This window comes from Varroa destructor, unplaced genomic scaffold, assembly GCF_002443255.2.
Source record: "Varroa destructor unplaced genomic scaffold, Vdes_3.0 BEIS01000005.1, whole genome shotgun sequence".
Taxonomy (NCBI): domain Eukaryota; kingdom Metazoa; phylum Arthropoda; class Arachnida; order Mesostigmata; family Varroidae; genus Varroa; species Varroa destructor.
In genome coordinates, this window is record NW_019211458.1 from 21,819,897 (window position 1) to 21,842,574 (window position 22,678).

The 22,678-nt window shown below is 37.9% G+C and overlaps 1 protein-coding gene and 2 long non-coding RNA genes across 16 annotated transcripts; 1 reads left to right on the top strand and 2 right to left on the bottom strand.

The window, feature by feature from the left end:
* The first annotated feature begins 7,630 nt into the window (after positions 1–7,630).
* LOC111251761 (CTD nuclear envelope phosphatase 1B-like) lies at positions 7,631–20,569 on the top strand. 14 transcript variants are annotated; one of them, XM_086990902.1, is made up of 6 exons: positions 7,631–7,741; positions 10,304–10,375; positions 18,761–18,871; positions 19,152–19,304; positions 19,532–19,727; positions 20,026–20,567. In XM_086990902.1, the coding sequence occupies exons 3-6, from the start codon at positions 18,767–18,769 to the stop codon at positions 20,295–20,297; spliced, it is 726 nt and encodes a 241-aa protein (XP_086847028.1). In that variant the 5' UTR covers positions 7,631–7,741; positions 10,304–10,375; positions 18,761–18,766; the 3' UTR covers positions 20,298–20,567. The 14 variants fall into 14 exon arrangements, with proteins under 14 accessions (XP_086847028.1, XP_022664449.1, XP_022664465.1 ...); XM_022808720.2 differs by lacking the exons at positions 7,631–7,741; positions 10,304–10,375 and adding exons at positions 17,882–17,948; positions 18,213–18,363; XM_022808717.2 differs by lacking the exons at positions 7,631–7,741; positions 10,304–10,375 and adding exons at positions 17,929–18,021; positions 18,213–18,363.
* Positions 10,363–13,243, bottom strand: LOC147755425 (uncharacterized). Its single transcript, XR_015329062.1, has 2 exons — positions 12,153–13,243; positions 10,363–11,890 (listed from the first exon to the last, which is right to left on the bottom strand). It is a non-coding gene; the product is annotated as an uncharacterized LOC147755425 (long non-coding RNA).
* LOC147755426 (uncharacterized) lies at positions 15,134–16,837 on the bottom strand. The gene is made up of 3 exons (XR_015329063.1): positions 16,756–16,837; positions 15,601–15,850; positions 15,134–15,350 (listed from the first exon to the last, which is right to left on the bottom strand). It is a non-coding gene; the product is annotated as an uncharacterized LOC147755426 (long non-coding RNA).
* Positions 20,570–22,678: the final 2,109 nt, after the last annotated feature.

Genomic DNA, 22,678 nt, shown 5'->3' on the forward strand with positions numbered 1-22,678 from the left:
AAACTTTTTTTGTTTGAAATTTGGCGGCATCTTAAACTTTTATATAATGCAGGCGAGACACATGTTAAGTAAGTTGTGTCTGGGAAATGTTCCAACATGCCGCGAGAGGGCGCCCCATAGGCATGTGTAGACAAATGCTCAAGTCTATTTTTCTAGTGTAGCAAATCGATTATAATCAACCAAGAATAGCGTGTTTACATATTATATATGCTGCATATTAGCGAATATGTTGGCATATGTTAATTTACTTCAATTGCTACCATCTAATAGCAGTATTTGTATACATCTTTGTTGAATCTTATGTCCATTGCGATGCCTCTCTATATATCCTTTTTATATATTAATCCTACATTCACATCGTCGATTTTTTCAGTCATGTCTAAACATGTTTTGATTTTCCTCTTTACCCTCAGCTAATCTATAAACCTCTAATCATAAATATCGCTAAGCAGTGCTCCTAATTAGCTTCAAGAACGTCCCGGCTCATCCAAATTCCACTACCAAATTTTAACATTTCGATGGGAGAGTATGATAATTGTCAAAACGAAGCTAGAATATCGCAAAGTCAACGGAGCTAAAGCGAACCACTGACGCACCCACGCAAAGTCACAATGGCCTAGCGATGGCACCCTCATAGGCTGGTGTGCATTACTTACGGACGCTTGGCTAATTTCGTTAGTTGAGGCAACCAGAACGGCTTGCTGAAGATGCTGTCACTCTCGTGATGATGTTGTTTTCATCGAGCTCCGTGGGAGGGCGCTACCGATCACCAATATGCCTTAATGAAACGCATTAAGCTTTTTATGCTGCTAGGATGATATTTCGAGCTAAAATGACCGAACATGTCTGATTGTGCCGTGATGAACAAGGCATACTTGATGGAATATTTTTGATGATATTGCCGCATCTTTTAATAATAATTTTATAGTAATTTATGGCTTAGTCTCCTCCAAGGCCGAAGGAGGAAAAATGTACGAGTTGCTTCATTCATTGAGACGCACAAGAGGGCGCATCGCTTTGCTGTCTTTGTTTCGTTACCGAGTAATTTATGTTATGTAATGAGGTAAAGGCTGCCGAATGAATGCCGACTACAAGTAAAATATAATAAGAGCACAAAGGAAGCTAAATCACCAAATTTCTTTACTTGCAAGTCAAAGTATTGGCTTACAAAATGCAGAACTACCCAGTATGATAGGCGAACTATCTTTCCTTTCGAAAGGTTTTGACCTCTGTTCTTTGTGAAACGCAAAATAAATATTTGCTACTTACACACAGTTTAAATAGCCTAACATGTTTGATACTTAGGTCTCTTTATAATATTTCGTTGTTTTTTAGTCACCAGAGACGTATCACTTCTTCATACAAGGAGGCCTGTTTTTAATCAAGATTTTTAGAACACATAAGTGTTAATCAATATTTTCTAGATAGAAATACCTATGTGTGTTTGCTAATCGGATATATTAGCTTAAAAGATAAAGCACATTTAAGAAAAAAGTATTCTGTTTCGCATTTTTATGTTTAGGTGGTTATTTCTTAGGGCACCGTCAGGTGCCATGCCGGCATTAAATCTTATGTAATGCCGCTATTAACGCACAGAAGACTTCAAACTTACATAACACATACTAATAATGGTAAACAAAACGCGCTGTATATTTTATTACTTGAATATTTGTTTAAGGAACTGACATTACGTTTTGCCTCTTTCCATTTGATTACCATTATGGCATCGGCTATGTAGTCCAAGGAGGAGAGGCCGAGGCGAGGCTTGCGAGCTTCCCTTTGTTGACGACCTATAACGATATATGGTTTGTAGGAAATTAAAGAAATAGTTTTTGCGCTTTGCAACTTGCACAAGGATGTTAGCAGGTAAAGTAACTTCCTAATCTCATCGATCTTCATATAAAAGCTAAAGAAATCCTGTTTCTCTTACGGCAAACGTTGTGGTTCGAAGCCGGGCATAGACAGACTTTCGTTTTTTTGCGATGGCTGCTACCACCAGCTAGACTGATGGAGCGGCTGTGTCTAACGTCGATACCGGACCTAAAACTCGGAACATAAAGGTAAAGTGACCTGCTACACTAAGCAACACTGTATACAGTCGCACCTACAGCGAAATGAGGGTTAACAGTTTCATCAAATACTCTCTAGGAAAACGCCAACAATACTAAAACAAGAGCATCATCATCTGATCACTGAGACAATTTTTGTTGTCCTTACCTGTAGAATGGTAACTCTGTTTTATGGTGAAGTGGTATGCATCAAAAGCCAACAAAAAGAAATTAAGTATATCAATTTCATATAAAGGGTTATGAATTAAATTTTATTTAACCTTTTTTTTTAATACTAGAGATTCTAGTGGACCCAAACCGCATTTTTAGGTTGAGTTTCATATACTTCGTTTTGGAGTAGCATGCTAAGACGTGTGAAGTGAACTGGGGCTTTTTTGAGCGGGAACATCCAAACTTATATGTGTTTTATGTCGCTTTAGCCAACTTTCGGAGTTTTATTTTGTGGATTTTCCTTGACATCTTATGAAATTGCCCAGCGAATGAAAAAAAAAAAAAGAAAAAATATATATATAACTTCAAATCAAAATTCGGAAGTGAACGTGACGTATGTTTCATTAACTCTAAGAGTACTTATACTGCAGATGCTCTTGGTTACTTAGTCAAATTGTCAGAGGCATTAAGGTGTTAAGGAAATATACACTATTCATTGTTGACGAAAACTGAACTTGAGTATTTCTGCATTGATAGTTATTGTTTCCGCTCAGGATTCGATCAATGGGCGATCAGGATACACCCTGCTTGTTGTGTGGCTGATGCCCCCATACACAATGCACCGTTCTTTAGAAGGGTGTCTCCTGATCTTGGTACAGCGACAGGAATTCATGTAAGTGAACAGTATGTGCAGGCCAGTTGCATAAAACAACCAATTATATAAACTTACTGGAATATAAAGGCAAATCTGTAAAAGGAACGCTCTTCGGTACAGTTTACAGGATGTTGTGATATATTAACTCAACTTTGACACTTTCATATTTTAAAATATGCAAAATGTATTTGTCTTCTTTATTCTCTAACTACTTATTTGTATTCTAACTACTTATTCGGCAAACAGAAAGGGTAAATAATGTCGAAACATTTAGCTTGAAGGGCGTCAAACATTGGTGAATATCTTAAGTGGCCTGCGGGAAGATAACCAAAGACGAATTCTTCTAGTCATTTTCTACTACCTCTTTTGTCACTGTATGGTATTTAGGGAGAAAACAATATCATTTTTAAATCGAGCAGATTTTCCTGTGTGTGGATTCTTTTAAACAAAATTTACATATCACATGTAGAACAAATGTATGTTAACCAATAGGACGTAGTAGAATAAAATACATCTGAAAATTTAGCCTCTAGGGAAGCTAGGTGTCTCCGGAACGTTATTATTAGTTCCTTACTAGGTGTTTATGTAAATGCAGAATTTTCAGTATCGATATAGTTCAGTACTCTTCTTGATTTACAACTATACTCTGTGTGTACGCAAAATTTAGCGATAATCTGTGTTCCACGTGTAGCTTTTCACTCTATTTCTGGTTACAGCTGATTTGAATGTATGGCGGAAATGACAGGACATCACTAAGTTCGCTTATATATATATATATATATATATATATAAATTTATGAAAATTCTATCTGACAGAGGGCGTTTTTCATCGTTTTTATCATAACTGATGAGCTTTCCTCCAACAAATTACGTTTTATCTCATAATATGCCATTACACATATCGAAGAGTTCTGTAAATTGTGAATTTTTGTATAATAACACGTCTGCGAATGAGCCCGGTTATCGCATAGTTTACCATCCGGACCGATGCTTTCATTACCCTGACATTATCATCACAGTATGACATCTTGTAATACATGTAAAAAAAAAAGTCCTTATGCGCTAAACTCGACAGTAAAGTGGCTACAAAGCGTTATTGTTTATTTAGTTAATCTCGTTTGTCAATATATTGTTCAAAATGGTCATGTAATCCTAGTTACTTATTTATTGTTTCTGTAAGTAGCTGGACGTCGTTATTTATACTGCGCTAAGTGCTCTGCAAGTACGGGGACATACTTAGGATTTAAATGGCGGCGGATAGTTAGGTTTCTCGTAGGCAGAGAGTGGCTCTCTTTTAATTATAACGCATTTCATGAACGATTACACGAGACAAGCCATTTACGCAGATGAAAGTTGCTGCACTTGTCTCAACTGACACGGTCAAATTAACACAGCAAATTTAGGAACGCTCTTTTTTGTGTCCTATGTCCGTTATTTAGGTATTACTTCGATGTTTGAACCTAGACCACCTCGTGTCCTTAGGTAAGTTCACTAAGCAAACAGCTTGATCGCTGCACTAGCACGAGGACACAAAATACAAAACGGACACAACAGCTCATTGCAACATGCGTATTAGCAAGGAAAATTTTAATTGTCAGGGTAGGCAGTTATGGTGATAAAGTGACCTAATAATGTCTCCGCCAGTTAAATAATATAAAAAAGGGAAGACACAGGCTAATATTCCGCAATGTATGGAGTTGGATAAGCTAGTAATGAGATTTCGGAGGTTAATTAGAGATAAATGATTTATGGAATTTTTTTTTAATTAAGTAGAAAGAGTTCCATGAACGAGCAATAGGACGGACGCGATCTCAATTTCAAGTACGTGACTCGGGTTCTGTAGGTTGTTTTCGTTAACCGTTATTACCAGTGTGCACTCGAATACGCAGATTATAAAGAAAAAATAAAGAAATACACCTTTTGCTTTGTATTTCCATCGCTGAGCAAATTCGAAAATTGAGTAGTAATAAATAATTGAGCAGTGATAGTTAGCCAGTACAAAGAACCTGCAGATTTCAGTCGCTATAGGTAAGTTAAAATTTGCGAGTGCATTTCTTTAACAAACCATAATGATGTCATGTTTTTTTTTTTTTTTTTATAGTGAAGACTAGGTTTTTTTTGGTTTGAGTAATGTTGTTTACGTACGATCTAGCCCTATAGAGCAGAGCCTATATCGTGTGAACAGACGAGTGAGAAGCTCAGCCCTGAAGGAGGACGGACCTTACTATGATTGTCAACCCCCCTTCTTATACGTCACTCCGACAATCCTTGCATAGAGCCTAAACTATTATTGATATCGATAAAACTGTAACAAAACCAGCCAACTTACTATAACTGAAGTAATAGTCAACTGAGTTGCGTATTTCCTTTCGACGAATTACATAAGGCATCGTCATTATCCGGTTATTTAACGTTTACTTATATCTATTGATGTTCGAAAAAAGCCGGGTCACTGTCACGAATTTCCATACACGACGATTTTATTGATGACGACAAAGTATTTAACGTTGTATATAATTTATGCCCGGTTACGGCGGTCCTGTGCGATTACGGCGGTCTTGGCAGTTCGCTTTGGAATTTTGTCCTTATCTTTCCCTTCGTACAACTGCTTTTCACAGCTCGATGCCGTCTATTGCAGCTATTTAAGATGCGAAGCGTATCAGACCAAAGTAATTTCGATGTGGCCTTTTGCATTTCAGGCGAAGCCGAGCGCAAACATATGAAAATACTTGTCTTTCTTTCATCGAATTGCATGTGCACAACGTAATGCGTTACTTGCGTACGGAGCTTAAAGTGACGGAGACTACATTTTATGAAAATTAGAGCAGTGTTAGCTACAGCCTTTGTCTCGCATGTGTATAAGTCCTGCTTGCAAAAAATCTCCAGAGCCACTAATTATGCATTTGTCCGCGCCGATCAACTATCTCGAACGGTTACTACTCGTGTTAGTAGTACATGTTCTAATGAATACACCTGCTCAGGGCAAACTGGTCCTATCAGGATATGGCGAGGCTAGCAGTCGATCGATGCTAGCGTCCTCGGTTGCCTGGGTAGCTTCAGCCCCTTTTCCTCAACCAGCAGTGCTAAGTGCTTTGGGACATTTGCCAGGTCAAAGCCCTTCGATTATGGAGACAATTCGACCAGCTCTTGAGCGGGAAAACCTATTTAGTACAGGCGGAAAATGGCCGATTGTTGTTCCAGTGCCAGTCAGGAACGTTGCAGGATGGTAATGCAGACCACTGCGATCGACTGTACCTTCACTAGTTGGTTTAGGGACCATACGACTGACAGCGTGTGTTTGTATGGTATGGTGTTCGTACGCAACGTCGCGCTTCGTATAAACATCGTACAATGAACTTCGATTTAACGGACGTATTGTAGATTTCTAGTCCATGGACGGTTGCGGTTAGAACTTGGTAGTTAGCTTCTAGTGACACGTATCTGTCGAAACGAATTCGGAGTGTCAAAAAAATCGAGAGTTTTTTCCCTTCGGTCATTTTATCAAATCAGACAGCATTCAAGGGCTTCACTAGCTTGAAGTATCAGCAAGTCATAAATATTTGTAAAGTGTCCAATAGACTGAAATGCATCCAACATAAATATGTGTTAACAATGCAGTGATGATGATGATGATTAAAGAAATGTCAAAATGTATGTTGAAGAGATATTGAAAGCAGGTTATGGCGGTGGTAAGTGTTTTAGAGCACGCTATTAATCCGGTATAAATTGGGTACTCATTACTTGATTACAAATGATCTAGCCAATGAACGCTATATTAATATTGTATTAGCGAACGCTATTAGATTTGACAGAAAAAGGTGCCTAGTTGAGAAATATAGAAAGGTTAAATGCTGAAAATGAGTAACATTCAATTTTATGTGCCTGAAGTCCATAAAATTATCCTTCAGCGCCTTTTACAATGTATTCCAAACAAAGCCTAGGTATTCATTTTTGCATTGAATAATGCAAAAAAGCTCGGCAGCAAACAGGGAAGACATTTAGTGATATAAAATGTGCAATTCGTATGCATGCAATTGCCGGCTAATGTATGTAAATCAAAACGGAAAAGCTTCAATTTCGCAGAGACAAACTAAACAACAAGCCGACTGTACTTTGAAACCTAACTAATATGCTAACTTTATTAAATAAAGATGTGTATTGCTAATTGTAAGTGAGATTTGCGTTAGTTTTTATCTTCTACAAGTTGATACACTAATGAAGATTAATCCAGGTTATTTGTTTATTTTTCGGTCGTTCTGTGCGTTAATCGAAACACGTTTTCGTGTTATTCGTTCTAAATTTAACGCCCAATCGAAGCTGTTTAATTATAGCGTGATAAGTATAGGAAATGTTACAACTATGACCTACACAGTTGACCTTTCCCCCAACACTCGCAGATAAAAAAAAGAATTAATTTTCAACGTTACATTATGGTTATCTAAGTACGTTTTAGAAAGGACTATCGTGAATAAGCTTTAAAAACGGCGTTTAGATTTATGTAATATGTCAATCACAGTGGAAGTATGTGGCAGTCCAATTTAGTTGAGATAAGTTGAGATTTTCAATAATAGTTACTGCAGAATAGGACACACTTTGCCGTAACGGTTTTCTTACCCAAAACCTATTAGAACGGTGCAAGTTTTTGGTTTCGCCGTCGAACATTTAAAATATACCGCCCACGCCCTCACATATGTAAGAGGGAAAGCATAATAGTAACTTGTAACAATAATTTTATTGTCATTGCCAACGACATATGTACAAGCAGACTTCACATGTAAATCATGTGCATACAGAGGCTCACTGAGACGTCCACCCAGATGAATTCAAAACCAAAGTTGTTTGACGAGAACTGCCGTTCGACTATAATGTAAGGCTGCTTGGAACTTCTTAGCGCGTCAAAAGTGTTTTAATCAGCATTAGATAACGATATGGCTGTATATATTAGATGTTTTCTCCTTCTCTTTGTAATGAAGTCAAGGTTTCAATAGTTTTGTACTTGTGGTTTATATGACCATACCTGTTCACCTTGTCGATAGGTTGTTTGAGGTAAATGACACTGTAATATATTAGGCCACCTATAGACCTCGTTAGAATATAAAGGCGTTTGAAATCAGACAGGCTTAGGTCTCGAAAATACGGAAGCTTTCTATGCCGATCGATACCATTTTCTAGCCCGATTTTTCTTTGATGGGCGAAACAAATAGGTTGTTTTGCTGCTAATAGTTACGTATACTGTATCTAAGGTACACCACACGTACTTTTTTGTTCTTAATTCATTGGAGATCAATTTTCTGACTTTTTCTTAATTTTCAGTGTTTTTTGTTAAATTTTATGTCAAGAATTAGTGTAAATATTTACCGAATTTCGTCTATTAACAAGGAATAATTTACAAGCTACTAATACTAAAAATGTTCAGACCTGCCGAATAGCTCCAGAAAAGCCAAAGTGATCGCTTATCATACAGCTCCTATCTTGTCATAAGCTTCTGCTCCGTAATATTTCTGAGAACCTTCAGTTTCGTTTTCTTGGCATTGGCAATGGGATTGCCGCACCACGCGGTCATAAGCTTTTCTGGCCTAACCGCTTTCTTTTCTTTAATCGGCCGGGAGCATTTTTCCGACAATTTTTAACATACTCTTTGGGGCAAGAAACTGCCGTTTACGAGGGACCAGTATAGTCCTCAGGACCGAATCTTGCCAATAAAAAAAAGGTATTTTCATTTAGCTTTACACATAGCAGAATACTTTTTGTCGGTTTTTCAATGCAGCAATCGGTAAGTTTGTAAAAATATGGAAACGTGCGGAACTTACGGACACAAGTCATGATATAGAGAAGATGGCAGGACAAAATCCACTTAGTTTCAGGTTAGAGGTCAACAATCCGATGAAATGGTTAACGGGAGTCTGGACGAATGATTTGAAACGTTTTTAAATAGGTGACCTGATACAGACAACCTCCTTCATCTAACTAACGACGCCAAAAGCTGCTAGTTTGTATAGTATTTCACAGTCATTCGCTTAGAGTTCGATCCAGTATACAGAATTTTGCCCACAAATGCTTTTACGACCGACAAAACGACAATACGGACGACCCGACGGACCTAGCAGCACACTCATGTACTTCACATATGTGCCCGGTCTAGATGCCGACCTGCACAGCCAACAAAATCGACGAGGTCAGATAATCTTAAGCTACTTCGTGATGATCCACGTAACTTCAACTGAATTAACTAATAGTAGATTTTCAGCAAACGCTGTTTAACAACTTCACCCCGCTTCCCCGAGAAGAACTAAAGTCCCGCATTAGACAAACCGCCGGAGCTCATTCAGATGTTAATGTTTACATCACAATTCCACACTATGTTTTGCTGCGGGACACCTCAGACTTATCTGTAAATCATCTCCAATGTGAACCCGTACTTCTGCCGACTGGTAGACCTCTGTCACCGGTCCAACTAGGTTTCCAGTTGGCATCTTTTAATATACACATTCAAATTAAACAGCCGAGTGCCGTCATTCAATGCCGTCAACTTAAATCGTAACTTTTAAATTCTGCTGTTAATTTCATGTTTCCGTTAAGCCCCATTCTTTCGTGCGGGTCGGCGTAACCAATGGGCTTTCAGCTCAGTTTTTATTCATCGGTGACTTCTTTCTCCAACCTTCTCTGTGCTGACGCTAGCGTACGCCTATCTACAACCTAATTCCTTACTCCTAGACTGCTTGGCAACATTAGAAGTTACCTGGTTTCACTCCTAAAAGTTTATACCTAGGAGAGGAAAAATATTCGAGTGATGATTTGTGGTAATAATTTTGTTGTTGTTAATGGTACAGACACGAGTTGATTCGGCTTATCATGCATACACTGATGTTCCCTAAATTGTCCTACTTCAGACTTAAGACGCTATAAGGGTCAGGTTATTTAGTGCTAATAACTGGGTGAAACCGGATTTCTGGAAGTGTCGTCTCACTCCCCATCTCACTCCCTTATAACCGCTGATCGTGCATATTTAATTTGTCTTAATGTCCGAATGTTCCGGGTTTTGCATGGCCGGAAACTGCCGCTTAGCGTTGAGTCGCTCCGGTGGCCCCTCTAATAATAGGAAGCTATGTGTGTTTTCGTCCGATTTCGAACTTGAAAAATGCTTTAAATCTCAGGTCGGGTACTGCCTCTGGAGACTGCATCACATGGCTGGCTTTTCCCAGCACGAAGCGAAGTGTGTCTATGTTGGGTCTCGAACCTAAACGACCTTTATTTTTAAGTTCAATAGACATACGTGTTACCACTGAATCACCGTGAGGCAGATTGTCTTAATCTAGTATTTCGCAACATGTTTAAGTCGTTACATCCGTCCCGTAAGCTTTTCTGATTTTTAACAGCTTACAGTTCATTTTTTGTTGGCGGCGGCGTATTCTCCGAAAATTCTCAACAGTTACGCAAAACCCCTTCAGAAGCCCAAGAAGGAGCAGAGTGAAAACCTCATCAAACAGCTAAATAGTGAGAGGTGAGCGGCCCATTGTATTCAATTAACAGTCTTACACACTTAACTAGGCTTTCTTTCTAGGTAAAGTGAAACGGATGATTGTTTCCATTGGAACAATTCATACAGGATTTCCGGTGGCAGTAACAAGTCTACCCGTTAACGCAAGTAATACAAAAATACATACAAATAACGTTGCTCACTTTTTGTATTCTGAAGTCTTGATTGTTGTTGCATATATATATATATATATATATAGGTTTATTTTCTGGTAATGCCATAATCCTAGGGCTAGTAGAACTTGCGTGGTTTTAAGGTGAAAATGTAATTCTTGCATTTTTCCACTGAAACAAAATTAACCCTACTGAGCAAGTTTCGCAGAGCCGGGAAAAATTATAGTCTGATGGTACAGGATTCGGTCTCTAAAATTTCCCATCAAAGTTCTTTCAATATTTTCAAGATAAATACAGATATAGTTTAGATATGTAGAAAAAAATATATAGAAAAATGGATATGTTTGGCATCGACACGGTGAAAACAACGCCTTATCGATTCACTAACTCAAGTCGATTTTTCTAATAGACTGTTGTAATCATCTTAGCCATTGACAGCAAATGCCCGAATCAATATTTTTGTCAGGCGGCCGCAACTCGTAATTCACGATTCCTTTTTAATCCCACCAAACACACAGAAACACGTCTTTTATGGCGTCAGTCTGCGTTTTACCATGAATTTTGAAGCAAATGTCTTCTAAGGTTTTTTATTCGCATATTATAGTCGTATGTGATCTACTTCTAATCATCTGTGATCAACCGAAATGGTCCGATTCTGTTGTATTTGTGTAGCATTTCAAAGATGGAAATACGACCGAGTATAGATACACTTTTGCGTTAATTCGTGTGGCACCCAAATATCTGACTTTTTTCTGTAACTAACTTCCCCTATTGTTGAGTCGTGCATTTTTAGTTATTATAGCTACTTTACAGACATGTAACCTAGCTAGAACAACGGTCAATAGTTTTTTGCCAATCCGTTATGCTAAATGGTTCTGCAACATAGGCTAGCGCTCACACTGTTTGCTTCTAACCATAATGCCAGCGTAAAATAATAAGCTTACTGATGTTATTTTTCGTTTCTCTTTCATACGATTTTTTTATCAGTGTACTGACACTCAACACATTTTTACACACGGCATTTCTTCACTAACGTTGAAGTAACACGTATTTTTATTATCGTTACATTTATGTTGTTACTTCACCGTTTGTCATATTATGAACCAAAGTTCAAGTTGTCATTGGTTTCTTTTTCGTATAGTATTTGGGTGATATTTGCATCGTCTCACAGACAGTAACGCGCCGATTGTTTGATGACGAGCAGACGCACAACGAAGTTTCGTTCTCTACATTTGAAGTATTTAAATACCGTGAAGAGATTTGCTTATAGCACGGTAATAGCTTTCGCATGCCGCAGAGGACCCCAATTCCACAAGGCCACAGGCATCGCAGTGTAATGATGTTCCTCAAAGATCGATTTGATACACTAAAAGCAGATGGCACGAAAAGTGTAAGTGTTTTACAAAACTCTGGCAGGAAATCGTAGTGTATAAAAAAAGTAATTTTTAGCGTTTATAATGCACGTAAGCAAAGTTTTTCCGTAGAACACTAAGTTGTCAACATCTGCTCTTCTAAGAGTATAGTAGATAAAATATCCGGCCAAGGGAGCTCCACAAATGAGAATCCTGCTTCTGCTTTAGAGGCCACGCGCTGTTATGGTAGGGGCTTTTGTCTTGTAGCTTCAATACCTCGTCGTAGTTAGCAGTGGATACCGCGTTGAATCTGCATTTACGTAGCCCCATGAAGATTACTGCTCCAATAAAATGCTGAATAAGTTCTACCCGAAATGAGAATGGTACGGATATCACTATCAAGTTAGTCAAAAGAACATGTGTGACCCTGCAAAGCGTGTTGTCTACAAACGATACCACAGAGACCACGACCGTTTCGTTGTCATCTAATATAATATGCACTTGGTATTCAAAAGCTGTTGGCAAACACCTTAGAATGCATAATCGGCAGTAACTTGAAGTGAACGCGAAGTTGTACAAATCCACTTCTCTATAAAATAACAACATTCGTAGAGTAAATCATATAATAATGTATGTAAAGACTATGAGTATCTCATAGAGCGATATTTAAAACATTGCAACTTTTGTATCTTTATCACTGTGATTCTCGCGGAATGAGGTCAAATAATGATGCGCAGTAGTAGCGATTTATCTCTGATCGTTAATCTTGGCTGCTTAATACAAAGATTTTCATTATTTTCCCTAATTACTGACAGTACATTGTGGTCACAATCGATGAACCAGGATTCATATGCATTCAGCAAGCACTCCAGGCTTTCGCAACTGTACATTTGCTTCAACATGACGTTCAGTGATGCCGATTCAGTTGCATCTACGCCTTAATGTATCCGTCTGACTCTAGTGAAGAGAATCAATTTTTCCGTAAACCACGATTCAGTGCAATAATGAATCACTGTTTCCACATCTGTTGTAATTTTCAGTCCCATTGTGCGGCACTTATATGTGCAAATATAGTATTTTTTCCATTCATCGTATCTAAATGTTAACAATGGCAATGGCGCGCAGTTTAGGGTGTATCGGTTGTTATCACAGCTGTCAAATTTTTATTGTTCAACTTCGAATTTGAAATGTTCTTACCAGAATGTCCTGAAGCAATGGCTCAGGGTGCTTCTAATAGTGTAACCTTTACCGAATACAATGTTTATGCGAGGAGCGGCCTCCGCTGCTGTAGCTCCAATGTGGAACTCGTATTCGTTAATGATTTAAAGTTTCTAATTTGCGTTGGCTTACTGCCTTAACTTGCCTTCTAAAAGCCCAGTTTATATTATCCAAGTGAAGGGTCATAAATTTTAAAGGGTACAAGTGCATGTTGAATACAAAAAAGTGTCATGAAATGTGGCACCGCTTAAAATATGAGTTTCAGTAAAGCGAATACACTGCATTTTGCTTATAATTCAGAGAATTCCTCTCATATCGTTAATCTTGAATGATTTTTGTAGCTGTTTTGTCTATTCATATATATATATATATATGTATGTATGTAGTGTCGGGATACCTCGCTTCATGACACTTCACTTTGTAGCACACAGCGTTTTGTGATAATGAAATACCAGGCCCGTTGAGAAAGTTCAAAATAGTTGAAAATGTTCCCTAATACGAGAATAACGCTGCTCTGTTAATCGAAAGGGAAAGCTGTCTAAACTGTAGGTCCGGTTGAAGGACTCTAACCGACGAGACACGGAGGGACGCGGCGACGCACGTGACGGTGGCCTTTCGTTGACTAGTATTTTAGGCGTTCAACATCTTGTTGAACCGATTCTCGTACTGTTTCGATAAGTCGAACGTCGAAGAACGTCAGCAAAGTCAACGGCACCAGTGAAAACGACATGGCAGTGAGCCAGTAATGGACGCTCTAGTATGCTCTATTTCTCGTTAGTATAAACTCTTCAATGATTACGATTTCGTCTACATACGCCAAGGCAGTCAGTTCGTACTCGAAGGCCGTCAAAAGATTTATCAGAAAACACATCACTGCATCTCTAGTAATAAACTTAAGTAAATAATAGGCACACAGAAACATAAAAAAATTACGTTATGATTCTATCATGGGACCTCAGAGAGAAATTTAGCTTAACATAATTATTATATATCTCAGATAAAGCCAGCTTGTTCTGACCTTAGGAATCGTTGCTTGTTAAGCTGCCCTAATAAATTAATTGTCTTCAGGCAAGTCAGATGGTCATACTTTTCAAGGGTGACATACAACTAGCTGTGTATCTTTTTGTTGTATCAAGGGTAGCATTCGTCAATAGAAACTGTACGCCCAGACCTATATGTACGTTAAAACCCTGTTACAAAAAACATCTTCAGATTAATCAACCAATCAAAGAGGGACCAATGCGTAATGACTGAAAATGCAGAAGGATGCAGAAGACCAGGTGCAGATTGATAAGCCAAACGCTCATGATAGGAGAAAACGTACTCTGATTAAAACTGTGTGAAATTATTGAATATTTCTAATTATAAGTCGTAATCGGTTGTCGTTAATCGTTACGTGGAAGTCCGAAAGAGTCCCCAATAAGTGGTCAATTAATGATACAAAAAAAGACAAAGATACAAACATCATGCTTCGATCATATACCACACATTCCGCTGAGTATGTACTCAGTGAAAGAGGGCAAGTGGATAAATAGCATTCTGCAATAAAACGCGTATAAGGAAAGTAGGGTCCACTAAAAATGAGGGAGTTGTTGAAGCAAAGGTCATCCAAAGAATCCGATCACGGCCAGGCAATCGTTGGAAGAACTTCGCGTGGATGGAAAGGTGACGGCCTCGAATGTGATCACGCTTAGTATTGGACTTAATTCCTATAATTTATAAGCGTTCGTTTCGAAAGAAGGGCACTTGTGAGCCTTATCAGGCAAATGGTTATGAACGATCTACGCCAAAAGCTATTTACTATTACAACTAGTAATTTGATCTACTGATCAGATAGTGTTAAATAACGCTAATAACAAATAATGAAGTTTTTATTTCTTGATAACGGCAACAACTACGATAACTGGTTCTGAAAAATCGTCTATTTATATAAAAAGAATGCCACATGATCTGCTAAAAAAAAAAAAAAAAAAAAAAAAAAAAAACTGAAAATAATTAGTAAAACTGATTTTCTATAAATGCCATGTGTAAATTGCACGCGCACATTATGTGGATTATAATGAGGTACCAGAAAGAACAATATTTATCTACGCTGTAAACGACTGCTCCATTGAATAGTGCTCTTACAGAATCGCACAGGTCGTAAATTATCACCAGTGGCGCTGTAAGGCTCACAGTTTCATCACGTACATTGAAATTGGCAATGAATGAAACGATCAATTTTTCGTTAAAACATTTGACACGACTGGCCTGTACCTGAAATGTGATCAAAATAAAGGAAGAGGTTTCTTTCTGAAGTTTAATAGTGTTGTAGTTATAGGCACACATGCATAATTCAAGGAATAGAATAAATATTATTATTATTATGATTCTGAGCTAGTAGGTTTTTCGCTTAATATTTTCAGTCGTTACCAAAAATTGCTTCTGGATGTCAGTTAAGCTATTTAAGTCACTATTAAGTTATTACTTAAGGAATTGTAATTCAAAATTCAAATTGTATACTTACCTGCAAATTTAACTTAAAACACGATTCCAACATGTAGACCTGCTTTGTATAAAACGTACGTCACTAATCTACATTGCGAGCATCAATTACTTGTGCTTACTGATGACCTTAGTGCGCAGATGCAGGCGGATTGGCGACTCCAATTGCTAGGAGAGTGGCTTGTTGTTGACGCTACATGGGTTAGGTGAGGGAGATTATTCCGTGAAGACCTTATGACAGGGTTGTAGGCTCGTTTTAATAGCGCTGCTTCCTATCAACGTATTCAGCGAATCGTTTTGGGTTAATTAACAAAGGGTAGTCAGCTGATACGCGACTGCTTTCCGGGACCACCAGCAGAAAAGGTTTCATAAATACCTATATAAGATAGATCAGCTGAAGGTAAACTTTAGATAGTTTCTGAAACGGGCATATAAAAATATTGAGGTTTAAAAAAAAGTTATTTTATTAATGCAAAACGATCTCTTCAATAGTTGACACAGTTAAGATAATAATAATAATAATATAAACATTCGAACTTTTTGTAATTATTTTTGGGTGAATATCAACGAAGCGCAATAAACGTATTAGCTTTTAATGCAATTCGGGCCAGTATTATGACTTTATCGTCGGGGATAATGGTCACTTTAAGAGCATTTCGACTAGCTAGCCTTTTTGTTTGTATGTATGTGCGTTTCTTCTAATATGTTGCGCGCCATTAGCCTGTAGATCCTATAGAACTACCTGACGAAAGAGGATACTCTACTGTTTACAGTGTTTTAATTGCTAACTAGTGGTTCTTTGACCGCTAGGATAGCCATACATGATTTGTGGCGGTCTAATTTAAAACGACACTTGAACTGGTCCTCGGTAGAACCTTCGTGTGCAAAGCGCTCGCCTATCTACCCGAGGTGTGTATATAAATACTGCTAAGAAAAGACCTTCGCTTCTTTGCAGTTATGCCACGATTAGCTATTTTACAACGACGAGATAAAATTCACAAATAGATCTTCACATTAAAGTTTAACTTTTCTTCTACAAAAATTTAGGACGCATGTGTATTTTCTAGCTGGGCGTCCTTGGTAAGAGCAACCAACTACATCTTCATGAGATATAATAATGTTACTTTCTTTACAGGCTATAAATCACGCATAAACCAGACAGCGCTATTTTTCTTACAATTTTTTAGTTGTTCTATGCATGATTGCGTGAACGTTTGTCTCGCAATATTATGAATTGTCACATCTCGATTCTGGGCTGGATGTATTTGGCTGGAATTGCATTTTGTCACTGGAAATAAAATTAAATCAATTAAAAGCCTTATATTGCAGCTTTAAAAATACAAGTATGTAAATTGTTGCGTGTAGCATACTTTATTATTATATAAAGTTTCGAGCCAAAATGAAAAATTAGACAAATCTGCAAGTTAGGTTCTGTTCATTCCATTAATAAGACTAACTAAGACTAGCGGTAAGTATCAAGCTCATGGTCAAAAAGAAGTGGAAAACGTCACTTGTTCAGGCATAATTTATTGCCGACTTTTAATATATTCTATGACCCATGAGAAAAAAAGATTTTGTCGACGTTAAGCACCAAAATAACGGCATTATCAATCAATCAATAGCAGTAGCACACATATAAACGACTGGATGCTTGTATTTCGCCATTAGAGATGCCTTATGAGTCGGACCAAGTAAATAAATATTAAAAATCGCCAGCTACATTATATTTATCCGCCATGCAATTCCTCGGAATTATTCATCTGTGAAGGCAAAACTATTTTGTGTGCACGACATTTTGTAACTATTTTGTGTGCACGACATTTTGTAAGTATGTCTTGTAAGTAATTTATGAGTAAACGCTGAATGTTATTACGATGCTTGAGTAAGCTGGGCCATCTTGACAAGAGTTTACAAGTGTGACACTCATATTCCAGCAAAATGGTCTCCTTTCACGTTATGTCAAAATGTTAGACGTAGCATTATATAGCTTATTTTTTTTACCTTGAAACGATGTCATTTGAGAGTGTTACTCGTCCTAAAACCTAGGCTCAACAATTTCAGTTTTCAGTGCCTTCAGTATAATACAGAAAAACCATATCTAAAACATGAATCAGATACATTCGTCCCTGCATCTGAACAATAAGTACCCGAAGGCTTGACTTTGGGGCGTTTAGAAGAAGACTTACTCAAGAATAGCGCATTGAGGTCCAACTGTTCAGATGAAGGGCATAGCCCCATGAAAACAAATACATCCTCGTGGAAAAATCAAAACTCATCATCTTAGCTTTCACTATTCACTTTTTTAAGTGACTGTGGCTAAAATCGACGTCAACGACGTATCGATTCTCATGTTTTCTCAAAAATAACGAGGTTTACAGAGATTTTAAAGATTCTGAAAGAGCATTTGAGCAAAATTTGCGAAATTATAAGTCTAATACAAACGGTTTGCTATTCTTTTAATCAATAGGTAACTTTTCATTTACATATTTAAGTTTTCGATATTCTACTCGTTGCACGGATTATGCGGCAGCGTTTTACGATTTTGTGTAAAAAATATTCCACAAAAAGCTATCAAATGTTGTATAATGTTTTCATTAGAATTATTGTCAATCTTCACGGACTTGTTTTAACTAGTTTCAGTTTTAATTCGCTTAAGATAGCATGTGTAAAAAAATTTTCGTCGACGCTAGAAACTATGGTGCCCTAAAGGATATTGGAGGCACACACCTCTTACCGCCAACCGTTACCACTGGTAAACAATTTGCGACGAAACTACCGTTCCCCAGTGAGGGCTTGTTTTTTTTTATTTGTTAATTCTATAGAAATATACTTTGCATTTGATTGAACGATTGTCAGTTTCTGGTAGCTCTTTGCATGTCTCCATATACTATTTATCGACGGTAGCGTAAGATAACTTAAATTATCGGGATCAATTATATACCGCCACGTAACAAAAATCTATTTGGCTGCTTGTTTTTGCTCAGAGTTCACAAAAATTTGACAAACGAGCATTTGTCACTGGCGTTTCTATAGCATGTGATATCGAGAACATGTCGTGTCTTTTATCTTGTGTGTTTTATAGAATACGTTGGCAAGTGAAAAGCTAATAATTTGACAAACATCGCACTTCACGTATCAGGAGTTTGGCCAAGCTAAATAACATGTCATTGTCCTTTTTCCAGTGCAGAATGGCTGCTTCGAAGGTGGCGAAGCATCAGCATCAGTCGAACTCTGTTCCTATAGCACAAGTTTGGCGCGATGAACATCCGGATCGTTACGTTCTCACTGTAAAGGTTGGTGGCGCTGTTAAGACACAACGGGAGTATCATGTTTTGAATGCTATTTAAGTTTCATAAACATGAATAACTTGCAGCTTTGTGGCTTCTGATTCTTGTTTTCGTTCGTCAATAATGTTGTACTAATTATGCAGCGTAATGCCTCACTCGCAATGTTGTTTGCAAGTGTGTTTAAAAGTTGATAATACTCGTCTCAATTTTGAATGTTGCGTAGTTTTCAAGAGTTTGGCGCAAAAATTAATCCGCAGACTCAATGATGGTTTTTCTTGATTTCCAGGAAAAGCGAACGTATAGAACAAGATATCCCTTAACTGGGCAAATGCTTCTTCCGCCGAAAAAAATTAATGACGAACGCGCCACTTTAGTCCTCGACCTCGACGAAACGCTCATTCATTCCAAATATGATCCACAGGATCCGCTATCGTTGACGGTAAAGTCGGGTCTCGATGACATCCGAAGTAAGGCTTAATATAGGTATCATATGTTTCGGGAATTGATCTTTCATTTGATTACAGCTATATTTGAGCAACGTAAGAAATATACAAGCACGACAACCTGTTGAGAAAGACAACAACCTGCCGGAATAACGATAAAATTAGTTAGCTCATGTTTATTAGCAGCCATTGATAACGATATATCTAAATTATATATGGATAGGTTACAGTAATACCACGTCCTCACGTGAAGCCGTTCTTGACCACGATCAGCAACTGGTACGAGGTAGTTGTGTTCACGGCTTCGCTTCCCTTCTACGCAGATGAAATCCTCGATGACCTTGATCCGAACGGCGAAATCTTCCATCACAGGTTGTATCGACAACATTGCTCCTATTTCCAGGGCGTTTTTGTTAAAGGTTCGTATTTAGCTGAAATGACTGCCTATACTGAACTATTGTCAAGCATAACAAAGTTTCTAAGCTGAACTTGAACACTGCCTATTACATACATGATCGATATCTAAAAAGTGAAATTGTACGGTTCGGATCGGCTTTCTATAGACCTAGTAAAGGTTTTGTTCCAGACATCAGCTAGGTTGCACCGTACTGTACGGCGTATGGTGCAGAGCTTCTGTACTCCTACGTACAGAAAATATACCTATTAACTATGCGAATAAAATTGTTGCGAAAAAATCGACCTTTCTTTGTCCTATAGATCTCGAACGACTAGGGCGGCCAATGAATCAAGTGATTCTCGTTGATAATTTCCCCGGTGCTTACATGATGCAGCCGAGGAATGCTTTACCGATACGATCCTTCTTAGGTGATCCCAATGACAGAGAGCTGCTTCAAGTGCGCAGGGTTTTAAAGTTGGTAAAAGACAAAACGAATGTTCGACCTTTTCTCAAGCGATATCAAAGGCACTGGACGGCCCGAACTTATTTAAAGAAAGACACTGATGACGATGAGTCCGCTAATTTGGCCTAGTGCGATGACGTTCAGTGAAAACGAGCGAGCGAGAGAGAGAGAGATAAAGAGAAAGGGATTAAAAAAAATTACCACTATCGACAAAATTTTACAACGAAAACTGCGACCAAATATCCGTATACTTGCGCAATTTCTATAGTATTTTTTTTATGATATCTATTTAGTTTTCAAATTTCAGTCCGATTTACGTTACATTATATGGTGAGCATATCAGATGCAATTAACGAATGTTTGTCAGAACATGTATTACAATTGTACTTTATAGCTAAGTATTCGGTGGGAGCCTATGTACTATTACGGTAGAGCCACGAAGTCAATTATGATGGTGTGACTGACGATGTAAAGTTAAATGTCGAGCAAATTTGTGATAGGTGAACGCATCATGCACTCCCACAAAGCTCCCAGACAGTCAGTGGTGTCGTCACACTCTCATCCAGATATAATACACAAACACTATTAGCCGATATGCAGGTAACATATTCCAACAACGGGAGATAACGTCGTGCCATCAAATCAGCTTCAGATCTTAAAAACTCGTTTCCTTTTTTTCTACTGAATTGACGATGGTCGATTATGGTAAATAGCTCATAGAAAATTAAGCGCTTCTATCCAGGCGAATATTATGTTGGACTAAATCTTGATGAGGGCAAGTTAAATCGCATTTTTTCGTCTTTTTATTGATTTCGTATTTTTACGTTGCAAAAAAAGTATTTGGCAACATTCACTGAATCTGCATGGATGAAATTATCATATCACATAGTTGTTCCTAAGGTTTGTTAGCCACGCTGAGGCCCACGTTTTAACCACGCGTAGGAGACTTTATAAGATTCAATATAAAAAAAAGTCATCATAGTCCAGAAGAAAAAAATGCAGTAAAATTTAATTTTACTATTCGACTTGTCTCTTTTGATAGTTGGCTTTTAGTAGTTGGCTCGCTCTCATTAACAGAGCGTACTCTTGATGCTTTGAGGCCCTAAAGCTTGACAACTCCGGACGGCCCATAAGTCGCCGTAAAACTAGTGCAGGTATCTAAGTAGTTCTTTACATGGACAAAACAGTTTGAAATAGTTCAATCAGCATTACGGGCTGATCCCAGGACGCGATTTCTTTTGCTGAAATTCAGGCCTAATTTCGATTAAAGTACCAGTGAAGTGAACTGCTGTTGCTCAGACTCGTATTAACTCCATTAGGTTTACTGTGATAGCAAACTCACCAAGAACCCCTGAGTATAGGTTCTGTAAGCGCAATTATCAGTGAGCCTTTGTTTTTCATTTATTAAATGAAAATGGGGACATTCTAGGTATGTACATTGTATGGTAATTCTACACTGGAGATTAAAATCCGCGTTATTGTCGAGTGCATAGGATGAAATGGTGACATGCTGAGTTTCATAATTTCACTCTCCTGTATAACAGTTGTATGCTTATTTCTCTTATGAAACGGACATTACTTTTAGTTTTGACCGACATACGCGCTTTAAAACAATTGCATAATGTTCAGAGATTCTAGGTGTTTGATCAGGGGATTTTTTTCCATAAGAAAGCTCAGTTATTAATTATCTTATAACGATTCGCTCTTAGCAGGCTCCATTTTCAAGACAATATACAGCTGACGATTACTTCTTATTGTTATCTTGCCCAGACGAATCTGATATGAAATCATTGAGGTCGTGCAGTAGCGGGCATAGCGGTGCAAGAAACTATTTGTTTTTTGCAAGTTATAGCTTATGGATTATAAAAGCCCATAAAGAAACAGATTTTATTAGTAGTTCAATAAATATCGCACAATCTAGAATACAGAAACACCAGGTGGAAGGGTATCTTTTCGTTGCGTGCAATATGTCCAGCCCTCTCGAAACTACAAATAGTACCTGAGCATCTCTACAACCCGGAGCTAAGACCGGGCACATATCGTAAAATCGGCTCATATGGCTTTCTCCTAGTCACTGGAACAAAAATTTGCCAGTATCTCTTTTGAAGACGGTCGCTTGTGTTGATGATTAAAATATGACGTGCGACACCCTGAATTATCGGTGATTATCTAGGTGACAAGCAACCGTTACTTTTTAATTAATAAAACGGATATCATAGTAGTAGATCTTATAGAAAACTTAATCAGATTCAAAGTCGTTCACAAAATTTGTAGAATTAATCTTTTCGAGTTTTTTTTTACTTGTGCTTATTAGTGGCGTTAGCGTCTCGTCGCGCCTTTAGACGGTTTGAATAACCGCTCTGTTTTGACAGACTGCAGATTAAATGTCAAGTTTGCAGAAATCCCGCAAATTCTAAAAGCAGATTGCGCTTCTGCCAGTGTCCCCACGTGTCATTGGCTTGAAATAGACGAGATCAATGCTCTTTAGGCTAGAAAATGCTATACCCTTG

Bases quoted from the DNA above. Each gene is read 5' to 3' on its own strand.
- LOC111251761 (XM_022808714.2), top strand. From the start codon at position 11,813: ATGCCGCAGAGGACCCCAATTCCACAAGGCCACAGGCATCGCAGTGTA. The intron at 11,915-18,760 runs GTAAGTGTTTTA...TCCTTTTTCCAG, and splicing joins AAGCAGATGGCACGAAAAGT to TGCAGAATGGCTGCTTCGAA. The intron at 19,305-19,531 runs GTAAAGTCGGGT...ATATATGGATAG, and splicing joins AGGATCCGCTATCGTTGACG to GTTACAGTAATACCACGTCC.